General features: G+C 46.4%; 1 protein-coding gene across 3 annotated transcripts in view; it reads right to left on the bottom strand.

Moving 5' to 3' along the window:
• Positions 1 to 6,836: 6,836 nt before the first annotated feature.
• The window catches only part of GPAT4 (glycerol-3-phosphate acyltransferase 4), a 48,495-nt gene continuing 34,210 nt past the window's right edge, over positions 6,837 to 21,121 (bottom strand). For all 3 annotated transcript variants that reach the window (XM_004468699.5, XM_004468700.5, XM_023591783.3), the window contains exons 11-13: positions 10,026 to 10,154; positions 9,858 to 9,937; positions 6,837 to 7,859 (exon numbers count right to left, since the gene is read on the bottom strand). In XM_004468699.5, the coding sequence (XP_004468756.1) occupies positions 7,751 to 7,859; positions 9,858 to 9,937; positions 10,026 to 10,154 (318 nt within the window). In that variant the 3' untranslated portion in view covers positions 6,837 to 7,750. The remainder of the gene's footprint in view (positions 7,860 to 9,857; positions 9,938 to 10,025; positions 10,155 to 21,121) is intronic.

Here is a 21,121-nt window from a genome sequence, read left to right as displayed (position 1 = left end):
TCCCTGGTGCAGTCTTGGGCGCAGTGAGTGGTGACAGCAGTGCCTTGGGGGAGAAGATTCTCAGGAGACTGTGGGTCCCTGGACCACATCCCTCCCCCTTCCCCTGTCCCCGCTACCGCTCCGTGCAAAGGTAGCCCACAGTAGACCCCTTTTCCTTTCCGATCCGCCTGCCTGTGGTTCTCCCACGCCAGGCTGTCAGTGGTGGCAGGGGTGAAACAGGACGCCACAATGAACTGAGCACCTACTAAGTGCCACGCGTGGTGGTGATTGGCAGGTACGCTCTAGGAATCCTCCAAAGCAGGTTTTCTGTCTTCTTCTAAGGAAGACACTGAGGTGCAGAAAAATTAAATAGTTTCGCCTCAGGGCTCTGTATGTCAAGAGAAGATGGAATTCGAACCCAGGTCTGGCTCCCCAGCCCGTGTTTTCCCCAGTGATCGTTACACACACTGGGGAGGCTCAGCCACAGAGCCTGAGGTCAAGTGTAAAGACGGGAACTCTCTGGGAAAGTCCTTCGGGGGCATTCTCCACCCCGGGCCCCCAGGAATGCCCCACTGCGGGAGGGGCAGGGAGGGGCAGGCCCGGGCAGCTCGGGCCTGCGTGTGAGGGCGTGTGCGTGCCTGTGTGCCCCAGGAGAGGAGACCAAGCGGGCTGATAACATCTCTCCGTTTCCAGAGCAAAGCGCCAATTAAACACGAGGCAGCTGTGAGCAAATAGAGCTGTGGCGTCCAGAGAGAAAATCAATACCAGATTGTGTGTCCTAGCCCAATCATATACCAATTAATACCGAGCGGGTGGGGCTGGGCAGGGGCGGGGGCAGATAAGTCCCCGCCGCCCGCCAGCTCCGGGGGCTGCCCCCGCGCCCCCCCGGCGGGCCCCACTGCCGGCCTCGGCGGCCGCCCTCCCCACCCGGCTTTCCCACCCTGCAGGGCGCGCACCCAGGCCCCTCTCAGCTGGGCGCCGGGGTCCCTGCTGTAAACTGCCTGTTCCCGAGGTCTCTGAGGAAGTGACGGGGGGGGGACAAAAATAGCTCCCCTGATCCAGGTTGGCACCTGGGAGTGGAGGAAAGGGCAAGGGGGGTGAGGGGCGCTTTGGGAAGGACCAGGCAACCCAGACCCCGCAGGCCGGCCACTGGGTATTTAATTTGCTGCAGAAAATAATAAGAGGCTTACTAGAATTGGGCAGAAATGGAAAGACCAGAAAACAAATTTCTTCTCCCAAGAAATGATTTTGGAGCCCCTGGTTATTCTGTCCTTGTTTTCCGTACCTAATTCAGAAAGTACAGCCAAGCAGATTCATAAATGACACGCAAGGGAGGTGATAAAAGACAAGTGGCCCGGGTGTGCAGCACGGGACCGGGGGCTGGGGGCGGGGTGGCCAGAGCGTTGCACCGGAGTGCCAGGGACGCGGCAGCATGACGCACGGCCCCCTGCCAACAGACAGAGGCTCACCACGTTGAGCGGGCCCCCTGTCCCAGGGGAGGTGGCCTTGGCAGCCTTAGAGGACAAGGTGAAGGCACTGACGCCCCAGAGAGAGGAAATCTGGCCATGGGCTGGTGGCCCGGCCACAAGGGCGGGTGCAGCCTGGAAAGTCCTGTGGGAGTCAGGACACGATGTCCAGACCAAGTACGCCCGTCCACGAAACTCCCCAGGGCTCCCCGAGAAAGGAGGCCCAGGGATGCGAGCGAAACAGAGCGCAAGGGGAAGGGAAGGCAGCGTGTTACGGGACCAGAGGGTACCTGCTCTCAGCTTTCTCCACAGAAAGTCCCTCCGGCCAGAATTCTTCCTGCACCCCGAGTAGGCCCCGGCACACAAGCCCCAGAGGCAGAGGCTCCTTTTGAGTGGGAGTTCCACGGGCCCAGGACGGTTGCATGCCAAAGAAAAACGAAATTTGCTAGACGAATATTTTTTAGACATTTTGCAAGATGCACGGCCTCGCTGACAATTTTTAATGTACTAACTGCCTGGACCAGTGAGCTGATTAATTGGTGCTGGGGAGATCAATAAAAAACAGAAAATTAAAACAATTTTAAAGTGATTAAGTAGTTTAACACCTGTCTCCCGTCACGTCAGCGCAGGAAGAAAAATAAAGCAGGTGTCGAAGGGGCCTCCTGAAGCAAGAGAAAACAGCGCCTGCCTCGGAGAAATGACAAATCACAGCTGGTGGATCAATCTGAGTGCAAGCAGCCCTTCCCCGGCCCCACTGCAGCAGCGGGAGACCGGGGCCCCCGCAGGACGCCGGGTCCTTCCCCGCCTCCCCTGCAGGGGCAGAGCCCCGAGTTCCCCCCGGGTGACACAGTGTTTGTCCCTACCCTAGCAGAGAGGGGGAGCAGCGGGGGTCCAAGAGCAGCTTCACCTCAAACCTGGAGGTGACTGGTTGGGTAGAGACCAGCTAACCTTCTCCTGACTTCCGAGTGAGTTCTGGAAGCTTCAGGTCTCCTTTCCTTCCAGGGCCTCCCAACCTCCACCTTGCCCCAGCCTCCTACAGCCTGGCCGTGTCAACAGATGGTGCGGGTACCTGCTGGGTGACGACCAACGCCCCTTGGAGCTGCCTTGTGCCAGAAGGGGGTGTACCGTCAACACCCCCCTCGCCCCCCACTAGCAGCTATCACGGGAGCCTCAGAGTTTGACGGCTGCGACTTGAAATCACCGGAGGTAAACTTGCAGCGCGCAAGAACCCCTGAGAGGATGCTTCTCCAACTTCCCCGACAAAGTCCTCCTAGCAACAGAGTGAAATAAGCATAAAGGGAAGTGATGTGAGGAGGAATCAACAAGGTCTAGAGGCGACATATTTCAGAAAAGTCTCCTGCTTTACCCTGGAGGTGAATTTTGCACTTTACATGAGTATTCAATGTTACTCATGTTCTAGAAAATGGTAGCCGTGCTGTCCCGTGGCTTCCCTGGGTGGGTGGGGGGCTCAACCCTTAGCACAGGTCTAAGAGGACCTTTGGAGAGAAACTGAGCTCCCTCCACCAACCTCCTGCGCGCGGGGGAGAACGGCGCAGCCCTGCAAACCACTATATTAATACTTACCTGCTGCGCGGGCCCCCGGCTCCTGTTTTCTTTTCTGCTCTCCAGCTTCCTATTCACCTTTCTGGGTTCCCTATTCACCCTGGAGGCTCCCTGATGCAGTTTTCACACCTCGAGGAAATCCAAACAACTACAGAAATACCTTGCAGCCGGGCTGAAAAAAATTAAAGCCCTCAGCTGAACTTTTTACGAGCCAACTCCAACTTTCAAAAGCCCTTCTCATATTGACACACGGTCATGCTATATATGAATGGAAAACACAGGGCCTGAATAAAGGCGGGGTCCAGGGCAAGGCGCTCTGACTACCGGCTTTAGGAAGTTTTACCGGCCCAATTTTTTTCTGTCCCACGTTGTCGCACTGGATCTGGGAATTCTGGAGCTATACTGAGCAGTTGGGTCCCTCTATACATATCAATCTGATTAGAGCCATCAGTCCCAACAAAAAGGCATTGAATTTGTTACAGCAAATTTTATGCCCATGAAAACCTGCCCCCAAAACATTTCTCATCTTCAGCTCTTGGCCCACTTCTGAAAACAATCCATATAGCCAAGTCTCCACATAGCAAAATATAGACTGTCTCTTGCCATTTTCTGCCACAGATGGGACTCTGGTGGCGGCTTGGCCAGGAAGCTAGAGAAGCCTATGAATCCAACTTCTTTCATGGATCTCCAATGTCTGGGTGCTCTAGGGGCCACCTTCCAGCTCAGCCAAGGGCTGGCCGGTGGCTCTGTCTCCGACGCAGGTAGAGGGTCTGTGCCGTCCTGGGATGCAGCAGGGGAGGGGGACCCGCCAGGCACCTCACCACTTTCTGAAGCCCACGCAAAGTTCTTGACACGGCGCCCTCGGGCCTGCAGCTGCTCCCAATAGAGCGAGGCTCGGGCTGACGGAGATAAAGTTTCCCTGGGCCCAAGTTCCAAACTCGGCTGTTTTTGTTTCTGTTAAAATGCAATTGTTTTTCTCTGGAGTGTGCGGTGACTGCTCGGCGTCAGGAAGATGTATGAAAACCTCCACTTCAATTCAGCATCCCTTTTCTCCCAGACAAACACGGTCGGATTTTAATAAATCAAAGAGCCACACTGTTTAATAAAAATTTATTGACTTACAAGTGATTATTTATCAAAAGACCATTAATAGCAGGTACTGAAATGATGTGTTGCTGGGTGGTGCTGGGAGACTAATAGGAAATCAATGCCGCTGGCCGGCCGGAATGCATATGAGCAGCCCACCCCCACCGCAGCCAGCGCCAGCTCCCCAGCAAGACACACCGGGCGCTACCCCTGCTGCAAGGAGAAGTCCCCCCTTTTTATTTATCGTTTACAAATGAAATGATCAATACTTTTAATCTAGAGCAAAATTTATTAACTTTCCCATCGGAGAGAGACATATTGACTGGGGGGAGACGGGGTATTGGAGCAACGGAAGATGGATGGCTGGATGGTCGTCTCAACCTGTCCGAGGGGCAGTGTGCGCGCAGCTGCCCTTCCAGCACCAGCGTCCCGGGCCATGCGGGATGGGTACTACTGGGGAAACCGAGTCTGGCCGCCCAAGATGCAGAGCAGGTGGATGGAACCCGAGACCCAGTGGAATCTTTCAGGCATCAGGGGACAGTAGGAAGTGCTGTCCTACCAAAACTGGAGTTTGGGGTCGATTCCAGGAAGGAAATGGCAGGACTTATGGACCCAGAAGACTCCAAAAGGACAAGAGGAGCAGTGTTCTGCTGTGAAGGTTCTGTGGAGCACTCCCCCCCACCCCTCCACACTTTCCATCTCTGAAGGGCAGCAGAAGGGAGTGGGGCCCGCGACTGTAAGGCATCAAGTTCCAAAGCTGGTCCTACCAGGACATCATCTCTAACTGCTCTGAATCTCAGCTTGCTGGGCTCTGGCCTGGCTGATAGCTCACTACTGAGCTTCCTGTATTGGGGGGACTTACTGGCCTTCGTAGAAAGTTCCTTCTCTAACTAGCAGGAAAAATCTCATGTTAGAGTTGTCTTTTCCAAGATCCACTATCAAAACCACCCAGGCCAAGAGAAGCGTGGGTCCAATCCCACAAACACCTAAAATGCTTGGAGATTCTCCTTTACACACGGGCGAGGCTAGTAGAGTTTAGTCTTGCTAGCCTCAGTAAGGAAACAAACAGATTCAAAACTGACTTTGCCTATTGCTAAACCCAGAAGACTTCAGAGCTCAAAGCCAAAGTGTGACCCAAGGGTTTATAATTCACAGAAATTCCGGAGGTGCAAAGGGCCTCAGAGTCCTCTAACCTGACTCCCTAGGCGAAGATCAGGAAAGGGATCCAGAGAAATGAAGTTAAAGCAGCAGAGCCGCAGGTCCTGCCACTGGTTTTATTCCAAGATCATCCTCATCCCTGCTGGGCTCATAAGAGTGAACATATTTTGCCCTCTACATGTTTCTTTGTTGTTATTCCTAAGTGTCATAAGGTTCTACCACTAAGACCAACATAATTACTCCAAACCAAATACCCTGACTTCCAGACAACTCGGGGCTTGCAGGACGCCCAATTAAAAAGGAGGGAGCAGTCTGATGAGTCTGTGTGCCTGGAACACAGCACTAAAGAAAGTTGAGAGAGTTAATTTTTGTGGGTCTAATTCACATCCTTTCATCTGTCAGTAGAGGAGTGAAATCATTACTTCGTCTCCACAGGAATTTCTTTACATAGCAATGATTCTACACTAGGTTCTTGCAGTACCTTGCTATGTCATCAGCAATAGACAGGTTTCCTGAAAAGAATGTGAGAAAATTAAGACAAAAACAAAATATAAAATATACCTTTGTAAATCGTGAAATAATAGTACTAAATAGCAGGAATCTGAAAACGTAAGTCTTTTTCCAAAAGGAACTTAGTTTTTAAAGAGCAATGTTTAAAGGTCATTCTAGAAAATGCTTAAACACTAAATATCACTTCCTACAAAGGCAGAAAAAAACTTCCTTCTTAAATGTTTTGTAAAACAGCTCAGAAGAGGCCATTCTTATAGTCACAGGTGTTTTTTGAAAGACAAAGGATGAAATTTTTCAGTGGTTAGCCAAAGGGCAGGTGAGAGGAAACGGGAGGCTGCCATTCAGGGAGGTGGGGAGAAGGCAGTCTAAGGGGTCAAGTAAGACAGGGTCCCTGAGAAAGTGATGCCCATTTCACTCCCCATCACATCCCCAAATCCCAGGCCAGAGCACACTCACCATGGCTCACCTATGGAGGGAGACAGGAGAGGCTGGGGGTGGGGGAGTGGGCAAATGATGGGGGTGAAGCAACTTTCCCTTCCGACTAATTAAAATTTGTAGCCCCCAGAAGCAAGAAACGACAGCTGCCGCCTGGCTCTGGCTCCCCCTTTGCTGTGGCAGTGAGGAAGCCGAGGCCAGGCTATGCACCAGATGCCCACTGCCGACCCCGCCACTCTCCCTAACCCTTCCAGAGCCTCCTGCTCCTACTTCCCCCTTGTATTTACTCACTTCTTCTCGTCATCCCCTTATATGCAGATTGCCCCTGTCATTCTTACCCCCATTCAACAAAACAGTCCCCCCACTACATTTCTAACCCTGTGCTCCCATTTGTGGCGAAATCCACATCCCAGTCTACGCTGGGAATCCCAAATGGACCCTGCGCATCTCTGAACTGATTTACATGTATCTCATAGGAGCAACTGACCTTCTTCCAAACAATATTATTCCTCATTCCAGAAGTCAGTGGAGTCCCTACAGTCCCAGGGTTAAGTTCAAGTACGGAAAGTTTAAGTTTGATAAGAAACATGATTCTCAAGGCTAAATCTATGCGAGAAAAAGAAGGGAAAAACCCCTCAATTCATTCACCATCCAAGACAATTTTATTTACTCACAAAAACAAATCCAAAACTCGGTGCAGCAGCTCTGAGCACAGACCCTGCCCTGCCACTTTCATGGGCCTGAACTTTTAACACTGAGCATTACTTGTCCTTCACTCATAGTAGCACTTTAATCCCCACAACAACACTGTGAGGTAGGTATCACCACCCTCCCCTTCCTGATCCCAATACAGAAGGGGAAACTGAGGTACACATTAACAAAGAGCGAGTCATATGGTGAGTTCAAGGTCAGCACTGGAGTTTGAGAGTAACATGACCCCTGGCTCTCATCACAGACTTGCCCATGGCCCACCTGGCCTCTTCTTTCCCCTTTGGTGACTCCCCATGGGAAGTAGCATAAGAACTGAAAACTTACAGACTAGTTTTCTCTCTACCCAGGCTGCAGAGCACCGAGGCTGGGAGGTGATGTTTAAGCTGAAGCAAACCATGTCACCTCAGCAGCCCCTCTCCTCAGAAGTGGGGTGGACCCTCTCCCACCATGATGCCCCAGCGTGTAGACAACCGTCAGAGACTAACATCCCTAACTTGATTCTTTTGTAACATGCAGCCCCACACAACGTGCCCAGCTTGAGAGCTGACTTTAATGGCATTTCTCCAATGGACTTAACTGTAAAAAAAAGAAAGAAGGCATCTCCTCCTGGGCAGCCAACACCCGCTTCAGATGCCAAAGGGCCGGCAGCGCTGCCCGGGGCCAGGATCCCGGTCGGCTCTGAAGAAGCTGGAGTCCTGGGACCCAGAGCAGCCCTGAAGAGTCCCGGAGTCTGGAAAGGAGGCAGCAGTGGGGGTGCTGGGGGTGGTGGGGCAGCAACAACTCCAGCTGGCTCATGTGTCAGGATTCGGGCGTGGTGGCTGCAGCCAGCGCCAGGGGAGGACTCAGGAACGGCTCCTGTCCTCGTGGTTCCCAACAATCATCTTGCTGTACAGCTTCTGCTGCTCCTCTTTGAATGTATCCTTCACCTTCTCCCTCTTCAGACCACCATCCCTGATGAGAGAAAGGCAGAATGTACTAAGCAAAGGCGGCTTCTTATCCCCCTGGCATCTTAAGCTAGGTGCACTGTGCTATTCAAAACCAAGAAAAGCCTGATAGAAACAAGTGCCCAGGGCTCTGGTGAGGACACCCCAGGAAGCAGGCCCGGTTCCAGAGAGCCATCCTTTCTACCTCAAGGCTTGCCCTGCAGTCAGAATTCACTTTTCATATTCAACATGCTTTATCATCGCTTTAACCTACCCAGGAGTTTAAATTCCTTCTACTCTGAACACTCATCCTCACCTAATAAAGGATAAAGGAGGGTAGGCTGGCATTAAGGAAGAGGAGCCAGACTGTGCAAGTTCTTACTTCTTCCATGCTAGAGGGATTCAAGTGCTTAAGGGAACCAAAGTTTAAACTTCTCAGAGTCACTCTCAAAATCCTGACCATCTGGCCTCATCACCCCAGCACCTCCCTCCAATAGCCCCAAAGAAATCCTCCAGAGTTAGATCTGCTTCTTCAAAGCCCCATTCTTACCCACGTTGCTCACCCCAATCTCGCCTAAAGTCTAGAATTATATTTCCCTTCAATAGCTAAAGAAAATCCAAGCCCTTTTTCAGGCTTTGAGACACACCATTTAAAATCACAGCAACAGCATCCTTTCCAAAGCAGCACATCTTCGCTGCGTCTTCAGTGATAGGAACATGGAGCAGCGGTTAAACATTCAAGCTCCAGAAGCCCATCAGACCTGGGTTCAGAATCCACCTTAGTGCTATTTCGTGACTTGGAAAAAAGTTACTTAATTTCTAAGTTTCAGTTTCTCATCTGTAAAACGGGAATAACCCCTTTATACTTCATGGGTTTCCTGTGAAGATGAAGTAAGTTTATACAGAGCATCAGCACAGTGTCTCAGACACGGTAAATGCTCAAGAAACGTTAGCTTTTTTAGGCCACAATGTGAGAGCCAGATGTGAGAACCTGAGAATCTAAAGTTCAGTTTAAAATCTGAATTTCTAAGTCTTTTCCTATAATGCCCATTTAAATCAAATGCCCCCAGCGCTGTCCCCGTACTTAAACCTAAGGGTCCAAGAGGTTGTAACAGTTTCTCTGAACCAGTGTTCATCCCTATCAATCTCCTGTTACTTGGAGTCTATTTTAAATGCTAAAATAGGGGTCCGCAAACTATGGCCACTGGGCCAAACTCAGTCTGTCATCTGTTTCTGTTTTTTAAAGATTATTTATTTATTTATTACCCCCCTTGCAGCTTGTTCCTTTCTGTCTCTTTTCTGTGTCCATTTGCTGCACATTTTTTCTGTATCTGCTTATCTCCCTTTGTTGCATCATCTTGCTGCGCCAGCTCTCCACAGCGTGTGGGTGAGTTTGCCTTTACATGAACCCAGGGCCTCCCATATTGTAGATGGGAGCCCAACTGATTTAGCCACAGCCACTTCCTTGTCATCTGTTTTTGTAAATAAAGTTTTACTGGAACACAACCATGCACATTTATTTATATTATATGGCTACATTCATGGTAGAAAGGACAGGTATTTCCAACTGCAATTATATGGCCTGGAAATTCTAATATATTTAGTGACGTTTTACAGAAAAAGTTTGCCAATCTCTGCTCTTGTAGCTAAATGCAATGAATGAAACTTTTGTCTTTCTCAGGCTGGTCCGGTTCTGCCAAATACACTGACTCCTAAGGGTTTCCGGCATATGGTTTGCTTGGGTGCCTTAGCAGATGGCACCAAACTCCAGAATGGTCCACAGATCCAAAAGCTTCGATCCAATTCATCTTTGTCTCTGTGCTCCCCAAGGACAGGTAAAGAGAGCACTGAGCACCTCTGAGTTCGAACCAGGAGAAAGGAATCAGACTGCTCACTCTCTGGAGCTGGTAAATCTAAATCTATCAGGGAAAGCAGGAGTCTTTGTAAATGGAGCCAGGATTCAGCATCTGCTTCAGAAATCCATTTTCTCCTAGACTCAGCTGATAAAGTCTGGCTCTATACTTACCACAACAGGTCCACAAGTCCTCCCTGCCTGGCAATGGCAGATTTCACCCTATTGGCAAACTGGACAGCATCTTCATCTGCCTGTAAGGAAGAATGAATAAGATCACTCAACTCAGGCTCATGGCCACACAAGGTAAGTGAAGACATGATGTCTTGCTATGGCTCCTACCTCTCTCGTCATGGGAGGCAGGTACCAAACACTGCAGACAATGGCCCAGCTGGTCATCATTCTCAGCAGGTACGTCACCATCCCATACTTGCTGCTATTCCAAAAGGCATCACCGAATTGAGGGTCATACTGAAAAATAAGGGAAGGTTTGGTGACATTTCTAATAATGTGCAGGTGTCAACAGCAACTTTTCTTCACAGGTCAACTGAGGTGGTGTTTGAAAGCTGCTCCCAGACCCTCGCCCTCACCCTTCTCAAGTAAGACCACAGCTTGGCAGTTCTGACCTCTCCCCATTAGCCTGCCCCACGTGACCCAAGCTGCTAGGAGATCATTAGGACGCCCCTGTCGTCCTCCAACCCATTTCCTCCCTCTTTAGTTTTACATCTTAGTCACAGACGTAATACTTTATTAATAAAGTTTTCAAGCACAGCCAAAAACAGAATCAGATAATGCACACCCTTATACCCATGCCCAGAGTCAGCAGTTACTAATATTTTGCCACACTTGCTTCATTGATCCCCCAGAGCCTATCTCTGAATTATGTCAGTTCACTCGTAAATATTTCCACATGTCCCCACTCTGAGAATATGTTCTTATATAATCACCAACTTTTTACTATGACCTCTCCCACACCAAGGAGAAAACAATCTAAAATGCTTATGATATGCTCATGTATTTACAATCCCAAGAAAAAAGTTACTTAAATAATCTCGGCTTTAAGTCATTACTAAATGGACATAGAATAATTTCAAGAGGTCTCAATCACACGTTCTGCGTTTCCCACCAAGAAGGTAGTTTACCAGATACTCTCATTTGCCAGTGACTCTAATTAAGGTAAAAAGCAGAACGTAAATAGCATTTTGTGGAAATGTGGCTGCAGCTGTGTACTTCACTTTCACCAGTCAGAAGAAGAATTCAGGCAGAAGGTGAAGGAGGGAGAGAAAGGTGGTGGAGGAGGAAGTTGTACAAATAGTAACAAAAAGAAATGGGTGGGAAGCAGGTGTGGCTCAAGCAGTTGGGCTCCCATTTACCATATAGGAGGTCCAGGGTTCGATGCCCCGGGCCTCCTGGTGAAGGCAAGCTGGCATACATGGCGAGCTGGCCCACATGGAGTGCTGCCACACCGAGGAGTGCTGCCTCACACAGAGTGCCAGCGATGTGGAGAGCTGGCACAGCAAAATGACCCAACAAAAAGAGACACAGAGGAAAGACAATAAGAGACGTAGCAGAACAGGGAGCTGAGGTGGTACAGAGAATGAGAGCCTCTCTCTCACCTGGAAGGTTCCAGAATCACTTCTGGAGCCGCCTAATAAGAATATAAGCAGACACAGAAAAACAGACAGCGAATGACACAGAGAGAGCACATAAGGGGTGGGGGGGGTTTCAGTAGAATGACTGAACAAAGTGTCATGAGACAGTTATCAAATGTTTGAAGGGCTATCAGAGAAGACACATTAGCTGACTTTGTGTTAATTACAAGCAAAGACCTAGAAACACAGGGAAGAAAATTAAAAGAATTTCAAGAGTTACCCCACAATAGACCAAGCTGCCAGCAGCTGTCAGAAATGTTCTCTCACTGAAAGAGCTTTAGGAGGAACTTGGCCAAATGCTGTGCTGGAGTTCCGGCCCCGGGGCTGGGACTGAACTGTGTGACCTCTGCGGCCTTCCCAGCTAGGAGTTTTCTGATTCTCAGAAGAAGAAAATGACAATGAAGCCTAGATGAAGATACGACTACAGAAATGAAGACATTACGCTTTAGTCACAGAAACTGGGAAATTTACATTTAATTATTGAAGGTCTTATCACATTACAATACCAAAATAAAATAAGGGCAAATGGGTTTTCAACAGGAGTTAGATGAGAAAGTATTACGATATTTGTATAAAGCACGCTATGTGAATAGAAAACGTGTAATTATGACTGAGAGTGTGAGAGTTCTATGTTTAGAGGTGATTTGTTTCATGCTGGACAGGCATTGTAGAGAGAGAAAAACAAGGCAAAAGCTCAAAATCAGATAATGATTTCATTTTGATGGAAATGTCGTAAGAGCCTTGAAATTGCTATTGCTATTCAAGTTGGGTTACCATTGAAGGTTTCACAAAAACTAGAAAACAGAACAGAAATTCTTAACCATAGATGAGCTTTAATAAAATCTGTGAAAAACATGAAATTATATGTAAAATTTTCATCCATTTTTCTTGAGAGGAGTCAACTCTCCCAAGGGTCCATGTATCAAAAATGGTTGAGGAGGAGGGGGCAAGATGGCGGCTGAGTAAACTTCCCTGTTAGGGTCTTCTGCAGGGAATCGGTTGGGCGGCGTTGGAGACTCTTTGGGACCGGATTGTTTGGGGATTTTTGCTGGTCCGGAGGTGTCTGGACATCGATTTGGAGGGAAGGTAACAGAGAGGATCCGTCTGTGAAATATACACGGAGATCCCAGCAACCTGTAGAGGATTCCCTCCTTGGGTAGGCGGAGCCGAGGCATCTAGCGCCGTGCGGTGGGGCTGAGCCAGGCCGGGCCGCAGCGGCGGACGCCAGAGCCGGGCCGGGACGCGGCCCCGGTGCCAAGCGGAGCCAGGCGGAGCCAGGCTGGGCCGTGGCGAGCGGGGCCGGGTGGGGGTGGGCGGAGCCGGGCTGGGCCGCGGCGAGCGGGGCCGGGTGGGGGTGGGCGGAGCCGGGCTGGGCCCTGGCAGCGTGCGGAGCCGGGCGGGGCCGGTCCAGGCCGCGGCGGCGGGAGGCGGACGCCGGAGCCGGGCCGGGCCGCTGTAGCGAGCGGAGCCGGTCCAGGCCGCAGCGGCCCGGCGTACGGAGCCGGGCGGAGCTGGGCTGGGCCGGGCCACGGCAGCGTACGGAGCCGGTCCAGGCCTCGGCGGCGGGCAGCAGCGGGCGGAGCCGGGCCTGCGGAGGGGTTTCTGTTCTTTGGTTTTTGTTTTTTTTTTTTTTTTTTAATTAATTTTTTTTTTTTTTTTTTTGGAGCCTCTGCAGTACTGGGGAGTTCGTGGGCCCTGGGCGGCCTATTGGGGGTTTGTGGGAAGGGAGGTGCTTGCAGACCCATTTGGGCAGACAGGGGGGGGTTTTAGGGCAAAGCGGGGGGAAGTTGTGATTGCGGACACAAACAATAGCATTTTCGCCTAGAGCCACGCCCCCACCCCCCCACCCCTGCTGCGGAACTACAGCAGTCTCAAAGTGATAGCAACAAAGAGACGCTACCAGGGTCTCACGGGGTGCCAGACGTTTGGAACCTGATTAGGGGAATATTTTGCAAAGCGTGGGAATTTCGGGTTTGGACTCTGCTATTAGCGTTTCTGGCTGGAGCCCCTCCCCTGGACCTGGCTATTTGATCTGAGTCATTAAATTGGCTGCAGCCTAGAGGAGCCCCCAGGTGGACGTTCCTGGGGACCACAGGGTGGGAGGGTTCCTGAACTCAATTGGTGATATATCCACACAATAGACCCTAGTGAGTGAATTGTAGGACACAGAACACAGGATAGAGCTTGTGGATGAGACCTCACCCCTAGGGCTGGCACCCAGCTGCAGGGATCCCTGAAGGCTGTGATGCACTGTGGTGCTCCCAGGATTCCCGTTAACTGGACTTGAGGGTGCCAGGTCTGAGTTCCCTGGACTCTGGCGGCCCACACACCAGAGACTCACACCTCTTGAGGCCTTAATACCTCAGACTGTCCATCCCTGAATCCACCACACCCTGAGGTTCATCTGAGGCCCTTGAATATCCTAGCCCTCAAAGTTTGCGTTTTTTCTTCTTTATTTTATTTTGTTTTGCTTTTATTTTTATTCTATTTCTATTTTTCCTTATTCAAGTTTTTTAATGTTCTGATTCCTGGCATTGCATTATCCCCTAGTATTTTCTCCCAGCGTATCCCCCAAAGTCTCTTTTTCCTTTTTTTTTTTAAATCCTCTCTTTCTTGTCCCCAATCTTCTTCTTATTCTATTTTATCTTAACCATACAATAGGTCCTGCAGGAAACACCTCACATTTACTGGGTTTCCTCATCCTCCACTGCCTCATTTCTCTGTGAATAGATTTAGGATATCTACACTAACCCCTTACCCCTACAACTTGATATCCTCCACCATCTGCTATCTCTCCTACATTCCAACTCCCTTTCTTTGATCCACTAAGCGTCTAACTCTTAATTTCTAATACCTTTGTTTAGTTTTCCATCTGGTATCTGCCCTTGAAACGATTACCTTTCTTTTGTCTTTCCCTCTCTCACGAAAACAATAGCTTCTTAGTACGTACCATATTCCTCCCATATTCAGTCCTCTACCTTATTCTAGGTACTTTCCTACTACTATAACTCTACACAATTTACATGATCTAACCTCCATCCTCCCAGAACTCATATTGATGCTTTGTTAACATATATCACAAATACTACTTTACACTTTTTCCTTCATTACACAATTGCCTTTCCCCAGCACTAATACTTTCCTTTAAAGTGAACTTAACCAACACTAAGAAATTCAAATAGGAAGAACAAAGTGACAAAGAGAAGATATAACGCTTATGCAAAAAAAAAACAGTTAATTAATCACCAAGACTAGACAAAGAAGCTACAGATCTGATTAAACCCGTCAAGGAAAAATGACAAGACAGCAACAAAAATCTACAAACCAAACCAGTAATCAGGAAAACATGACTGAATCCAATCAACAAACTAAAAATCAGGAAGGGGAGCAGAACTTCACACAAGCAATGAAAGATCTCAAAACATTTATCACCGACAAATTTGATGAAGTAATGAAAGAGGTTAACAACATGAAGACAACACTTGGAGGGGAAATTGCAGACATGCGCAAAAAAATAACAGATATGATGGAAATGAACACCACAGTTCAAGAAATCAAAAATACACTTGCAGCAAATATCAGCAGACTAGAAGAGGCAGAGCAGAGAATTAGTGATGTGGAAGACAGTGCATTGGAAATCAAACAGATAGTAGAAGTGGTCAATAAAAAGGTAGAAAAAATCCAGATAGGACTTAGGGACCTGAATGATAATGCAAAACGCTCAAACATACGTATTATAGGCATTCCAGAAGGAGAAGAGAAGGGAAAGGGGTCAGAAGGAGTGTTGCAGGAAATAATGACTGAAAACTTCCCAAATCTACTGAAAGAGACAGATGTACATATCCAAGAAGCACAGCGCACTCCACTGGTCATAAACCCCAACAGGCCCACCCCAAGACATATACTTGTCAAATTATCCAATGCTCAAGACAAAGAGAAAATTCTAAAAGCAGCAAGAGAAAAGAAAACCATCACATACAAGGGAAGCTCCATAAGATTAAGTGCTGATTTCTCATCTGAAACCATGGAGGCAAGAAGGCAGTGGTATGATATAGTCAAGGTACTAAAGGAAAAAAATTTCCAACCAAGAATACTCTATCCAGCTAAACTAGCATTCAAAAATGATGGAGAGTTCAAAATATTCACAGATAAACAGAAACTGAAAGAGTATATCAACAAGAAACCTCCCCTTCAAGAAATTCTTAAGGGAGTTCTGCAGGAAGAAAGGAAAAAACAGGACAGTCAGAGATGGAGGAGAGTGTAAAAGCAACAAGAAAGACAAAAATAGAAGGGGAAAATAAAATAATACAAACAAAATATAACAAACACAAATCCAACCAAAATATGGCTACCACAAATAATTCTCTGAACGTAATAACACTGAATGTCAATGGATTAAACTCACCTATCAAAAGATTCAGACTGGGACACTGGATAAGGAAATATGACCCATCTATATGCTGTCTACAAGAGACACATCTTAGACCCAGAGACGCATGGAGATTGAAAGTGAATGGCTGGAAAACAATCATACAAGCAAACAACAACCAAAAAAAGGCAGGAGTAGCTATATTAATATCAGACAAAATAGACTTTAAATGTGAAACAATTGTGAGAGACAAAGAAGGATACTACATTTTAGTGAAAGGGACAATCTGTCAAGAAGATCGAACGATCATAAATATTTATGCTCCTAACAAGGGTGCCTCTAAATACGTGAGACAAACGCTGGAAAAACTAAGTGAAAAAATAGATGCATCTACAATTATAGTGGGGGACTTTAATACACCACTATCAACTCTGGACAGAACATCTCAAAAGAGAATCACTAAGGAAACAAAACATTTGAACAGTATATTAGAAGAGCTGGATCTAATAGACATATATAGATCATTACATCCAAACACAGCAGGATATACATTTTTCTCAAGCGCACATGGAACATTCTCCAAGATAGACCATATGCTAGGCCACAAAGAAAGGCTTAATGAATTCAGAAAGATCGAAATCATACAAAACAATATCTCTGACCACAGTGGAGTGAAGCTGGAAATTCGCAAGGGACGGAGGCCCAGACTTCACACCACGATTTGGAAATTAAACAGCACACTCTTAGAAAAACAGTGGGTCAAAGAGGAAATCTCAAAAGAAATCAATGACTACCTTGAAACAAACGATAATGATAACACAACATACCAAAATTTATGGGATGCAGCAAAAGCAGTACTGAGAGGGAAATTTATAGCCATAAATTCACATATCAAAAAAGAAGAGCGAGCAAAAATTGAAGAACTGCTCTTTTGACGGAATTAGAAAAACAACAACAAAGTAACCCAACAGGAAGAAGAAGGAAAGAAATAACAAAGATAAGAGCAGAACTAAATGAAATAGAAAATAAGAAAGCACTTGAAAAAATAAACAAGACCAAGAGCTGGTTTTTTGAGAAGATCAACAAAATTGACAAACCTTTAGCGAGACTAACAAAGAAAAAAAGAGAAAAGATGCAAATACACAAAATAAGAAATGAGAAAGGCGATATCACCACTGACCCCACAGAAATAAAGACTATCATAAGAGGATACTTTGAAAAACTATATTCCATCAAAAATGACAATTTAGAGGAAATGGACAAATTCCTAGAAACACATAAGCAGCCCATATTGACAAAAGAAGAAATTGATGATCTTAACAAACCAATCACAAGCAAAGAGATAGAATCAGTCATTAAAAATCTCCCAACTAAGAAGAGCCCAGGGCCAGACGGCTTCACAGGTGAATTCTACGAAACATTCCGGAAAGAACTAACACCAATCCTGTTGAAACTATTCCAAAAAATCGAAACAGAAGGAACATTGCCGAACTCCTTCTATGAGGCCAACATTATCCTAGTACCAAAGCCAAACAAAGACACCACAAGAAAGGAAAATTACAGACCAATTTCTCTAATGAACCTAGATGCAAAAATACTTAACAAAATACTTGCTAATCATATTCAACAACACATTAAACGAATTATACACCATGACCAAGTGGGATTTATTCCAGGTATGCAAGGATGGTTCAACATAAGAAAATCAATCAATGTGATACACCATATAAACAGATTGAAGGAAAAAAATCACATGATTATATCTATAGATGCAGAAAAGGCATCTGACAAAATACAGCACCCCTTCTTGATAAAAACACTCCAAAAGATCGGAATACAAGGAAACTTTTTGAACATGATAAAGAGTATATATGAAAAACCTACAGCCAACATTGTTTACAATGGAGAAATCCTGAAATCCTTCCCTCTAAACTCAGGAACAAGACAAGGATGCCCATTGTCTCCGCTCCTATTTAACATTGTCTTGGAAGTACTTGCTCGAGCACTGAGGCAAGAACCAGATATAAAAGGCATTCAAATTGGAAAGGAAGAAGTCAAAATTTCATTATTTGCAGATGACATGATCCTATACATAGAAAACCCTGAGAGATCTACAACAAAGCTTCTAGAACTCATAAATGAGTTCAGCAAAGTCGCAGGTTATAAGATCAATGCGCAAAAATCAGTAGCATTTCTGTACACCAATAATGAGCAAGATCAGGAGGAAATCAAGAAACAAATACCATTCACAATAGTAAATAAAAAAATCAAATACTTAGGAATAAATTTAACTAAAGAGGTAAAAAACCTATACACCGAAAACTATACAAGACTGTTCAAGGAAATCAAAGAAGACCTAAATAAATGGAAGAATATTCCTTGTTCATGGATAGGAAGACTGAATATTATTAAGATGTCTATCCTACCAAAACTGATCTACACATTCAATGCAATCCCAATAAAAATCAACACAGCCTTCTTTAAGGAACTAGAAAAACTAACTATGAAATTTATTTGGAAAGGAAAGAGGCCCCGAATTAGCCAAAGACATACTGAAAAAGAAAAACGAAATAGGAGGAATCACACTTCCTGACTTCAAAACATACTACAAAGCTACAGTAGTGAAAACAGCATGGTATTGGCATAAGGAGAGACACACAGACCAATGGAATCGAATTGAAAGTTCAGATATAGAACCTCATGTATATAGTCATATAATATTCGATAAAGCCATCAAACCCTCGCAACTGGGACAGAATGGCCTATTCAACAAATGGTGCCTGGAGAACTGGATAGCCATATGTAGAAGAATGAAAGAGGATTACCATCTCACACCTTATACAAAGATCAACTCAAGATGGATCAAAGACCTAAATATAAGAGCCAAGACCATAAAGATCTTGGAAAGCAGTGTAGGGAAACATCTACAGGACCTTGTAATAGGAAATGGCTTCATGAATATCACACCAAAAGCACGAGCAGCAAAAGAACAAATAGATAAATGGGACTTCCTCAAAATTAAAGCCTTCTGCACCTCAAAGGAGTTTGTCAAGAAAGTAAAAAGGGAACCCACACAATGGGAGAAAATATTTGGCAACCATATATCTGATAAGAGACATATCTTGCATATATAAAGAACTCATATATCTTGAAAACAAAAAGATAAACAACCCATTTAAAAAATGGGAAAAAGATTTAAACAGACACTTCTCCAAAGAAGAAATACAAATGGCTAAAAAGCACATGAAAAAATGCTCCAAATCTCTAGCTATCAGGGAAATGCAAATCAAAACGACAATGAGATACCATCTTACTCCCATAAGATTGGCAGCTATGAAAAAAACAGAAGAATACAAATGCTGGAGAGGATGTGAAGAAAGGGGAACACTCATCCACTGCTGGTGGGAATGCAGAAGGATCCAACCATTCTGGAGGACAGTTTGGCGGTTTCTCAAAAACCTAACCATAGATCTGCCATATGACCCAGCAATACCACTGCTGGGCATATACCCATCAGAACTGAAAACAAGGACACAAACCGATATATGTACACCAATGTTCATAACAGCATTGTTCACTATCGCCAAAAGTTGGAATCAATCCAAATGCCCATCAACAGACGAGTGGATCAATAAAATGTGGTATATGCACACAATGGAATACTACTCGGCTGTAAGAACAAATACACTACAAACACACGTGATAACACGGATGAATCTAGAGAATCTTATGTTGAGTGAAGCAACCCAGGCATTGAAGGACAAATACTACATGACCTCAATGATATGAAATAAGCAAACTGCCTCAGAGAGCTAGAGTCTGGAAAAGAGGCTTACAGGAAAGCGGGGGGTGGAGGAAGGATATGAGTTAACGTCTGCAGGGGTGGAATCTGTGATGAGCTGGCGGTAAGTATGAGCAAAAAGAAGGGACAAAATGGGGGCAAGGGGTTGTCTTCGGGTGGGACTTTGTGGGTTTGAGGGGGGCTGGGGATGGGAAGAGGGGTAATATTGTCCAAAAATTCGGGGGAGGGAGGGGCAACATACAAACATGGGAGAGTGTCAGGTGTCCGTTGAGAACAAAAAGATGAGAAAATCGTATCAAAGTATAAGTAGGAGGGACACCTGGTTAGGACGCTCAGGGGGTATGGTCTGATGCGGGACAGACTCCGGGGGAATAGCTGAAGGCTCATTTTGCCAAGGTGGGTGGTACCATTGGGAAGAGACCCAAGAAGTGAGAGTTGGGGTGGACCCACACCCTGGGGAGGACTAATGCCATCAAATAGAGAGAACTGTATCTCTCATGAGAAAGGATGGCTCCCAGGGCACTAGGGCAGTTGAGAAAGTCAGGTCCTGAATACTGCTGCAAGTATGGCTGGACATGGCTTCTTGGGAAATAGAGATTGGCTGGCGTTGTGGGCCTCAAGGGGAGGGGGGAAATGGATGGGGAATGGAAGGAACCAAGGTGAATATGGGGGCAAGAGAGGAGTTCTGTGAGAGTACACGAGGATGAATATAAAACATGTAATATTACACCAGAAACATATAGGGGACGACAGACTAATAATGTAAACCATAAGGCAAAACATAGGATAACTAAAAAATTTAGAAAACCGTACAATCTAAAGTATGGGCCACATAGTAAGCACAGATGTCACCTTGTTTGAAAGCTATTGTCCCGGAATCTGTACATCAGTATCAGGAAATATGATATGAATAAGCTAAAAGATTATCGCTATGGAAGGGAAAAGGTTTTATGGTGGATCTGGGGAAGTACTGTATATTGTATATATGAATTTCGGTGATCTAAGACTCTTGTGAAGCTGACATTATGTTGGGATTCACTTTACAGGAAGTTTTGAATCATAGAGTGGTTCAACAATGGCAGCAGAGGAATACTGATATAGGATGTTATTGACAGGATATATATAGCTGACAGGGAGTTATACAGGGTATATAGTAATGTCTAGATATACTCATAGTGGAAACAATTAAAAACAACAGCTGGGGCGGGTACTGGGCGCCTGGCCAGGGAGTCACGGTCATGGACCCTGGGGAGCAGCGGCAGTCCGCCAGGGGCAACGGCAAGAACCAGGAAGGAAGGAGGGCCCAACAGTGGGTTCCTGATACTAATGGCTATGCTTTTGAGCCTATACATCTGCAATAAGAACAAGGCCTAGAGTAGCACTGTGCCTGGGAGTTTCCTCCTGACAGCCTTCATGTTACTCAAATGTGGCCACTCTCACAGCCAAACTCAGCATGTAGATGCAGTGCATTCCCCCCAATGTTGGACATGACACCCGGGGATGAGCCTCTCTGGCACCGAGGGATCACTACCATACCAGCTGAAGATGCAACTAGAAAATGACCTTGAATTAAAGGTTCAATACGGATCAGCAGAATATCCCTGTCTACATATAA

The sequence above is a fragment of the Dasypus novemcinctus genome, chromosome 29 (genome assembly GCF_030445035.2).
Source record: "Dasypus novemcinctus isolate mDasNov1 chromosome 29, mDasNov1.1.hap2, whole genome shotgun sequence".
Classification (NCBI taxonomy): domain Eukaryota; kingdom Metazoa; phylum Chordata; class Mammalia; order Cingulata; family Dasypodidae; genus Dasypus; species Dasypus novemcinctus.
This window is presented reverse-complemented; position numbering and strand designations above follow the sequence as displayed.